Genomic DNA, 9,783 nt, shown 5'->3' with positions numbered 1-9,783 from the left:
GGGTGGCCATCTCTTGGGGGTGTTTTGACTGTGTATTCCTGCATGGCAGAAGAAGATTGAACTGGATGGCCCTTAGAGTCTCTTCCAACTCTATGATTCTATGAAACAACTTGAAGGCACATAACAATATAGCACATGCAGTACACAAGGTTCAGGGCAGACAGGCTGCATGTGCACTGCAGAATTAATACATTTTGACACCGCATTCGTTGTGATGGCTCAATACTCTGGAAGCCTGTGATTTGTAGTTTGTTGTGGTACCAAACAGAGAAGGAAAAATCTGACAAAGAAGACAAATATCTCATAAAACTACCAATATCAAATATATATAATAAAAAATGGGCTGCAAAGCAAGACACAGCTATGGTCCAAAGCACACTGCAGAAACAATCCAGTTTGAGACTGCTTTAACGGCCCTGGCTCAATAGTAGGGAATTCTGGGAACTGTGGTTTTGTGAGACATTTAGCCTTCTCTCTCAGAGAGAGCTCTGGTGCCACAATAAACTGCAATTCCCAGGATCCCCTAGCACTGAGCTGCATTAATTCTGCAGTGTAGCTGCAGCCCTAGGGGAAGTCTTGCCCGCCCCCTCACTCTCACTCTCAAGGCACAACAAGTGCTCCAACCATTTGCTTTCAGTTGCAGTTCTGCACACAAGAGGAGCTGCTGGTTTTTCCCCTCTGGTGCTGCAAAACCTTTGGAAATCCCCAAATGAAGCCGGATGTGGGGATGGGGAAGTGGCTGGACAGTGTGCCTCTCTTCTCTTTTAAGAGAGATTTTGGACCTCATCTCCCAGAAGCTTCAGCCATGTTGGCCAATGGCCTAGGATTCTGGGAGCTGAAGTCCAACATTTCCCTTAAAGGGCACAGTTCGGGGACCACTGCACTACGCTCTTATAGTACTGCTATTCCACTTTAAGGGCTATTATGGCTTCTGTTGCATTCTGGGAGTTGTAGTTGAGGGAGGAGGCATTTAGAATTCTCAGCCAGAGAGCTCTTAGGCCTCACTGGACTACAAGCCCCAGAATGCAACAGGAGCAGTCAAAGTGGAATAGCAGCAGTGCAAGAGTGAAATACTTCGTCCAAGGCTCAAACCACTGCCTCAGGCTTCTCTGCCCCCAAACTAGGCGAACCCATTTCCCCCCTCTTCCGGTCCTCCCCTCGACGTCACTTCCGCCCCAGTCCTGCTGCCTCTTTGGGTTCCCTGCTGCTTCGCTTTCTCTTTCTGGATGTCACTTCCGGCTCATAACAAAACAAGGCTCCAGGAAGGAGGAAGCGGGAGACGGAGGCGGAACTGGGGGAGCTGGAGTCTGAGGTGGGCTCCTCACTGCCTTCCTTCCTTCCTTCCTTCGAAGGGGTCTCAGTCTCTGCCTGGGTGGGGATGATGGGAGTGGGGGTGCTTCATCCTGGAAGGGAGAGCCAGGACCCAGGTCCCAAGCCAAGTTTGTTCTTGGGTGCCTCCATGTCCTTTTCAGACTTATGGCAACCCTTTTATAGCGCTCTCTTGGCAAAGCTTGTTCACAGGAGGTTTGCCATCGCTTGAGGTTGAGAGAGTGTGACCTTGTTGTTGGGTGCCTCCAAGTCTTTTCTAACTTATGGCAATCCTATCCTGGCCTTTTCTTGGCAACGTTTGTTCAGAGGGGCCTTGCCACTCCCTTCCCCTGAGGCTGAGAGAGTGCAACTTACCCTCCTTGTTGTTGGGTGCTTTTCCTAGTTATGGCGACCCTATCACAGAGTTTTCTTGTCAAGATATGTTCAGAAGGGGTTTGCCAATGCCTTGCCCTGGGGTTGAGAGAGTGTGACCTGCCCTCCTTGTTGTTGGGTGCCACCAGATCGTTTTCAGACTTATGGCGACCCTTTCACAGGATTTTCTTGGCAAAGTTTGTTCACAGGAGGTTTGCCATCTCCTGAGGTTGAGAGAGTGTGACTTTGGTGCCTCCAACCTTTTCCAACTTATGGTGAACCTATTACAGTGTTTTCTTGGTAAGATTTGTTCGCAGGGGGTTTGTCGTGGCCTTCCCTGAGGTTGAGAGAGTGTGACATGCCCTAGTTGTTGTGTCCATCCAAGTCTTTTCCAACTTATAGCAACCCTATTACAAGGTTTTCTTGGCAAAGTTTGTTCAGAGGAGGTTTGCCCTTGCCTTCCCCTGAGGCTGAGAGGCATGAAGGAGAGAGGGGTGAAGGAGCTCAGGATAGTTGCTGTATTGGATTATAGGACTACAACTCTCATAATCCACTGCTGCTGTCAGGCCAGAAAACTATGCCCTTGGGGCATTCTGAGAACTGCAGTCCCAAACAGAAAGTTTGCAAAGCTCTTTTAGAACTGCTTTGTTGTTGTTGTTGTTGTTGTGTCCCTTCAAGTTGTTTCTGACTCACGGTGACCCTATCGTGGGGGTTTTCTTGACAAGATTTGTTCAGAAGGCCTTTGCCTTCCTTGGAGGCTGAGAGAGTGTGACTTGCCGGAGATAGATTTCTCAGATTGGCACCTCATTCCCAATAACAGCCAGCCAGGTGCTTTTGGAAACTCACAAGTAGGGCATAGGATGGCAATCTTAGATGTGGTTTCTTCCTTGGTGAGTAGAGTCAGGAGTATTGCATTGAATATGTCATGGAGCTCAGGAAAGTTCATTTCGGGGACTATAATTCCCATAATCCCCCAGTACCAGGCCAAAATGCTGTGCCTTTAGGGAATTGTGAGAAATGCAGTCCCAAACAGGAGCCTTGCCAAGCGCTCCTCTAGAACCACTTTGTTGTTGTGTGCCTGCAACTCTCACAAGACATAGTCAGCATAGCCAATGGTGAGGGATGCTGGGAGTTGTAGTCTGCTCTTGACACTTAAACTCTGCACTGAATTCAAGCTTCTGTGTCAGGAATCTAGGCTCAGTGAAGTTGTTCTCTATGGAATGCAAGGATCCAGTTTCTTCACTTTCTCTTTGTAATTGGGCGTTGAAGGTTAGTTGTTCCTATGAGTACAGACTTGAGTATTTCTTAGACTTTCCAACCTGTGACAAGAAGATTCACATTAAGTGTTCCTCCATCTAATAATAATAATAATAATAATAATAATAGTAATAATGATAATATTTATTTCTTACCCACCTCTCCCCATGGATCAAGCTGGGTAAAACGCACACGGAGAGGATAAAGCTTCAACCTGATTTTTCTCTGACACGCTAATTTGTATGTATTGTTTTTGTTTATATGGAGAAAAATGGTTGAATGAGACTTTTCTCTTTGATGTGATATGGCCCGACAAAAGTGTTTTATGTTTACACTGAGAAATAGGGCGAGTCCCATTATTCCTCTCATTTAAATCATGACATATGTTAGATGGAGGCCCATGTGACTCAATGAACTGGACTTTGCCTTTTGTGTGTATCTATCCCATTTTTCATTATCCTCTGTGTTTCCAGGACCTGGATGGATGAGTGCAGCCCAAGGTGGCTGGAGCTGTGACATGGTACAGCCAGGCAGTTGCCCCAACAGTGGTTGCAGCATGATGGGGGATGATTCCTCTCTTGGCAAAGATAGCCCTCTTCATTTGCCAGCTGAGCTGGCTGGACATGAAGCTGTGCAGCATTTCCTGGCTGAGAACAGAGACTTGAAAGGTAAGGACACAATGGACTGAGATTTGGAAGAGATTTATTTAGGTGGACTGATGAAACGTTCGCTAGTTGGTTTATCTGAACTAAACTGTTGGGAGCATTACTTGCTCTGAGTGGTTTTCATTCCAGTAAGGTCTCATGTATGCTGTTTTCTTTGTAGCGGTGACTCCAAGAAGCTAATCACATTCAACCTCTGTTTTGGGCAGTCCTGCAAATAAGCCCATAAAAATATTAGTCTGCAGGGAATTAGAAGTTATAAACCAGAAGATCCTCTTAAATCTTCCAGCAGTTTACTACATTGCTGAGTTGAGTGTGGAGAAGGGAAAGATGCCCTCCACTAGCATCCTAGCATCCTACCTGTAAGCCCATTCACTCATCAGCATAGAATATCTGGTCGCCTGTGGTTGTCAGGCAAGTGCCTAAAAATCAAAGTGGCCTAGGTATAAATAACAATATTTTTGTGATTTTGAGCTTTTTGTGGTAAAATAATCCATATTTGAATGCAGCAAGGAAGCTGCATTTATGTAATTATAGTTGAAATTAGTGACTACAGTGCAAGGACAAATCTCCGGAAAATGGGAATTGTTAAATCACAATTGAGCTTGTTCCTACAAATTATGAAAGTGAAGTAGTTAATACTGTAGTTACAGTAGAAATAGAATTAGCCTGTATCAACTTATATATAATAGGATGTGGAAGTAATCCAAAGTAATGAGCACTTTCCCATATGTAAATTCAACAGTCTGACAAAACCTATGTAAGACTTTGTCTCTGTGTACCTTGTCTGCTTCCTTGTGGGATGTTCTAACTAGAGTATGGTCCAAAACACACTGCAGAAATAATTCAGTTTGAGACCGCTTTAGCTGCCCTGGCTAAATGCTAGAGAATTCTGGGAAGTGTGGTTTTGTGAGACATTTAGTCTTCTCTGTCACAGAGCTCTGGGGCCACAATAAACTACAATTCCCAGGATTCCCCAGCAGTGAACCAAGACAGTTAAAATGGTCTCACTTTGGATTGTTTCTGCAGTGTGTTTTGGACCTATGTAAATTAATCTGAATAGAGAAAGAAGCAGGCGACAGAGGAGTGGAAGATAGTGTCCTGTCTTGTATGGATTGGATTTTATGTTCTTCCAGCCTCTTGACTAAGTCTGAATTTCTTGTGAATGTCTTCCTAGTACAAGTTGAGTCTGCCTTATCCAAAATGCTTGGAGCCAGACGTGTTTTGGATTTCAGATTATTATTATTATTATTATTATTATTATTATTATTATTATTTGAATATTTACATATATATAATGAGATATCTTAGGGATGGAACCCAAATATAAACATAAAATTAATTTTTGTTTTGTGTATACTTTATACACATAATGTGACAGTAGTTTTATACATAATATTTTTAATAGCTTTGCACATGAAACAAAGTTTGCTGTATTGCTGAACCATCAGAAAGCAAAAGTATCACTATCTCAGCCACCCATGTGGATAATTTGGGATTTTGGAATATTTTGGAAACCTGGATATAGGATATTCAACATGTACTTAGAATTGTTGCACGTGATAAGTGAGAACAGATTATTGTGCTTCTAATACTGAGAACTGGATTCTCAAAATGGAATAGTAGAAATGGCTACAGTGTAAAGGGAGGATTTGAAAGAAAGGTGAAATCACCCATTCATTCATTTCCATGAGCAGGTAGAATGTAATGATTCTGTCACTCCTGAAGAAGAAAGGTCCAACATCTTCTATCTCTGTTCTTTGTACAGAAGCCATCCGCCAGAGTAACCACATGCTTCGGGAGCGTTATCGAGAGTTCCTGCAATTCCAGGCTTCCCACAAGGAGGAGAAGGAATTCCTCATGCGCAAGTTCCAGGAGGCTCGACTGCTGGTGGAAAATTTGCACTCAGAACGGACAGGGCTGAAAAAACAGCTGGAGCAGGCTGCCCAGGAGGTGGAACAGCTAAAGAAGCAGCTGGTAACTGGGAGGCTGGCTGGGGGTCTTCCTTCATCTCCCCTTTCCCTGTTAATGCTTAGTGGTGTTGCCTAAAGAACTGCTTCCTGTGATTCTTGGTGTTTTGTATACTTTGTAATGTGTCTGTTGGCATCAAGGACTAGGGGTCACCAGGAAAGACAGTAAAACAATGTTGTAAAATGAGTTTATATTTATGGATGTCTGACAGATATGTATTCACTCATCAATATTTTTTGTTAGTACTGATAAATCTGTCTCCTTGATGTCCACGCGTACCTACACACAATACTCAAAACAGCATGTTACAGAAAGCAGTTCTTTCTACAGAATAAAGAGAGATTTTTGAAAGTAAATAGAAGTTTTGAAATGTAGAAGAGGGAGTGAATTTGTTTAGTGCTGCTCCAGAGACTAGAATGTGAACTAATATATTCAGATTAGAAGAGAGATCCCACTGTTTGACAGAGGCATGGACTGCCTTGGAAGTAGTGGACTCTCCTGTGAAGGTCTCTAAGGAGTATTTTAGAAGGTGATGGACTCTCCTTCTATGGAGGTCTTTAGGGAGAGGTTTTAGGGCATCTCTCAAGAGTGCTTTAGTTGTATATTTCTACATGGCAGGAGGTTGGACTAAATGACTCCTGCAGACCTTTCCAACTGTAAGATTCTATGAAAACACACACACACATCAATATATCTCCACATCTTCTGTCTGTCTGTCTTATCTTTCTGATGACCCTTTGTCTTTGTTGTCAACCTATGTGTATTGGATTTTTTTTCTTTTCTGGTTTACAGGCAGCTTCTCAATCATATCCCTCAGAGAAAGAGGCCTCTGGAGCACAAGATGACCAAGACACTGTGACCATTACTGAAGAAGAGAACATACTTGCTGTGGTAAGGAGAAATGCTTTGTGTCCATCTAAGCCAGCCTTCCTCCAGATGTGCTGAACTATAGCTCTCATTTTCCTTCAAACCCTATGGCCATGGACACCTAGCCAGTAACTGGCTGTGGAAAATGAGAGCTATAGTTCAGCACATCTGGAGGACACCAGCTTAAAGAAACCTGATCTAGGAGCACAGCTGGAGTTTGGTCTGAAGGGACTGATCACCTAACTGTGAAGAATAATAATAATAATAATAATTATTATTATTATTATTATTATTATTTCTATTTTACGCCTTTCCCTGCGGATCAAGGCGGGATTACAGCAGTCAGATTAGGATTATTGTCTCACCCCATCATCTGCCACAACTATCAAATGTGTGTTCTTAGTCTGTAGGCAGCACTGGAAGGTTAGATGTGATAACCCATTGTGGTGGCTTGTTTAAATTCCCCATGTAGACTCTGCACTTCTCCTTTTTTCCTAGGCCCTTGAATCAACGCAGCAAAAAAGGGGACAATTGGAAGAAGATCTGAAGGTGCTCCAGGAAGCCAATCAAGTTTTACAGAAAGAAAAGCTAGCCTTGCAAGCTGAGATCTCTGCATTGAAACAAGCAGCACAGACCACATTGTCCACAGAAGACTGTGGAATAAAAATTAAAGTGAGTGTAACTGGGGAGTGAAAGGCAGATAAGGGGGGTAAACTTCACATGCAGTTAGGAAGAAAGGTTGGGGGCAGCTCAGGGTTGAACTCATATTGTGATCTGGTTGCCTGTCTAGGAGAATGGGCTTCGAGAAGAGCGGCCCCTGGAGTTGGAGTGCCTGCAGGGCTCAGGGGATAGGTAAGTGACTTAGGATGGAGAAGCAGAGGGAATGGCCCTTCTGGGCCAAATTCTTTATTTCCATGTGGATCTTATTTTCTAATTTTTATCATGATTTTAAGATTAAGCCCACTCTCCCATTTTCATTCAAGTCATCAAAAGCTGCTTCTAATAAGTTACTAAATATGCAACAAACATGTAATACATAAAAATAATCTTAAACCTCACAAATATATTTGAGTTAGTCTAAAACAGTCTAATAAGTCTGTGGAAATTAAAAGGTCTTTACCTGGCACTAGGCAAGCTTTTCTAGAGAGAATGTTTCTAAGCTAGAGTGCCACCACTGCCCTTTTTCTCATAGCCCTCAGTCGTAGGCTACATTCAAACTACAGAAATAATCCAGTTTACACTGCTTTAACTGCAATGGCTCAATGCTGTGGAATTCTGGGAACTGTAGTTTGTCGTAGCACTAGGGCATTCTGACAGAGAAGGCTAAATCTCTCACAAAACTACAAATAGCAATTAAAGTGGTGTCAAACTGGATTATTTCTGCAGTGTGAATGCAGCCATAGTTCAAATTATGGGAAAACATGAGGAGACATGTCTGTTAATTTGTGGTGGTGTTTTTGTTTAAATACAGTGTTCAGTGCAGAAATAATTCAGTTTGACATGACTTCAACTGCCATGGCTCAATGCTGTGGAATTCTGGGAACTGTTATTTGTTGTGGCACTAGAGCTCTCTGACAGAGAAGCCTAAATGTTTCACAAAACTACAATTCCTAGAATTCCATAGCATGGAGCCATGGGAATTAAAGCAGTGTCAAACTGGATTATTTCTGCAATGCAGACGCAGCCTCAGTGGGGTCCTTCAGATGCTTTTGGGCTGCAACTCTGATTAATTATTACTGTTAGCTGTGTTGGCTATGGCTGATGAGATCTGCAATCCAGTATTTGGAGATAACATTTTCTTCAGCCCTGCTGTAGTTATACTTGGTACACATTTTTTATTGTGGTCTTATATATATTTATAATCATCAGTGCATTCTGTCATATTCCTTTCAGTCCCTGAACTATCATTTTTCAATCCCTTCTGGAGCCATCAGCTTCCCCATCCATGCAGAAAAGGCCCTAGAACTGGCATTTTCCACAAAATCTTTAGGGTATCCCTTAAACCACCCCTTTTGGGAAAGCATCAAAGCTGAATCTTGGTTGGTGTTGTGTTGTTGTGAAGCATTTGCAAATTGCTGAAAGTTAATGCTCCAAATCAGTTAGTGAGGAATTTGTTTTTTTCAAAGAAAGTGACAATCTGCCATCATCCTGTTTTCACAGAAAGGGTTCTGGTGGGGACCAGGCTGAACAGCTGTCCAAAAAGCTGAAGGAAGCAGAGGATGAGTAAGTTTATGATGATATGCTGGAATTTTCTCAGGCAGGCCCAGCTATTATGCAGTAACACATCTTGGATGGAATGTTACAGCTTCTGGCAAATGGGGTGCTTTCTGGAGGAAGGGATCCATGAAGAGGGAAAGATCCACAAATCCAGTTACTAGGAGCTCCTTGTTGCAGTAAAACAAGCAGGACTGGAACTGTGGGAGTCCCTCTTGACTGAATGGGACCAGCTATAAATTAAATTAGCATAGGCCAGACTCTGAAGCATTTAGGAAAAAGAACACATTCCATGATAACCTCTAACACTGAAGGAGAATGTCTTGCTTTGAGGAGGAGGGAATCCACAAGGAAGGATAATGGGGAGTATGATCAGTTGGATTTTTGGTAATTACAGTACAGGTTGAGTCTCCCTTCTCCAAAATGCTTGAGACCAGAAGTTTTGGATTTCAGAGTTTGTTTTTTATTTGGGAATATTTGCTTATACATCATGAACTATCTTAGAGATGGGACCCAATTCTCAATATGAAATTCATTTATGTTTCGTGTACATCTTTTTTATGTAGCTTGATGGTAATTTTAGACACAGTATTTTAAAAAATAATTTTGTGCTTGAGACAAAGTTTGTGTACACTGAACCATCAGAAAGCAAAGCACTGAACCATCACTGTCTCAGCCATCCATGTGGGTAATTTTGGATTTTGGAATATTTTGGATTTTGGAATTCTGGCTAAGGGAGATTCAACTTGTGTTCAGGACAGCCACACAGTCTTTTCTTAGAAGCAAATGCTAGTCAGTGCAAGAAAATTAATAGCACTTTTTTGGCTTTCTCTCTCACTGAGGTAAATTTGTGATTCAACAATTTCTTCTTCACCAAAAAAGCTTGGTTAGAGAGGATCTTTTGGACATTAGTTTTCCACATGAAAAGTGGTATTTTTATATGAGACAGTAGAACCCAAGTACAGGTTGATTTCCATAGAAAGGGTGACTGCTAGGGACACAGTGGTAACCCAGAGTCTAGAAGGTCTCCAAAATAAGGATGTAACAAGGAGCAGCGACACCTTAATATTATTGTCCCTTTTCCTTTTAGCTTAAAAGAGACTGGGCATGCCAAGGGAGCCAAACCTGACAT

General features: G+C 42.5%; 1 protein-coding gene across 3 annotated transcripts in view; it reads left to right on the top strand.

Annotated features, from left to right (window-relative positions):
* Nucleotides 1-1,227: 1,227 nt before the first annotated feature.
* The window catches only part of LOC149322939 (NF-kappa-B essential modulator-like), a 20,247-nt gene continuing 11,691 nt past the window's right edge, over nt 1,228-9,783 (top strand). For 2 of the 3 annotated variants that reach the window (XM_089485085.1, XM_089485069.1), the window contains exons 1-7: nt 1,228-1,312; nt 3,411-3,605; nt 5,368-5,576; nt 6,363-6,461; nt 6,936-7,109; nt 7,228-7,289; nt 8,598-8,660. In XM_089485085.1, coding sequence (XP_089341211.1) covers nt 3,422-3,605; nt 5,368-5,576; nt 6,363-6,461; nt 6,936-7,109; nt 7,228-7,289; nt 8,598-8,660 — 791 coding nt within the window. In that variant the 5' untranslated portion in view covers nt 1,228-1,312; nt 3,411-3,421. Of the gene's footprint in view, nt 1,313-2,931; nt 2,950-3,410; nt 3,606-5,367; nt 5,577-6,362; nt 6,462-6,935; nt 7,110-7,227; nt 7,290-8,597; nt 8,661-9,783 lie in introns of those variants that run through there. The other variant, XM_089485077.1, reaches the window with a different exon arrangement.

The sequence above is a fragment of the Sceloporus occidentalis genome, unplaced genomic scaffold (assembly GCF_023333645.1).
Source record: "Sceloporus occidentalis isolate IW3139 unplaced genomic scaffold, rSceOcc1.0.p SCAF_1, whole genome shotgun sequence".
NCBI lineage: Eukaryota > Metazoa > Chordata > Lepidosauria > Squamata > Phrynosomatidae > Sceloporus > Sceloporus occidentalis.
Note: the sequence above shows the minus strand (reverse complement) of the source record. Positions and strands in the feature narration are given on the sequence as shown.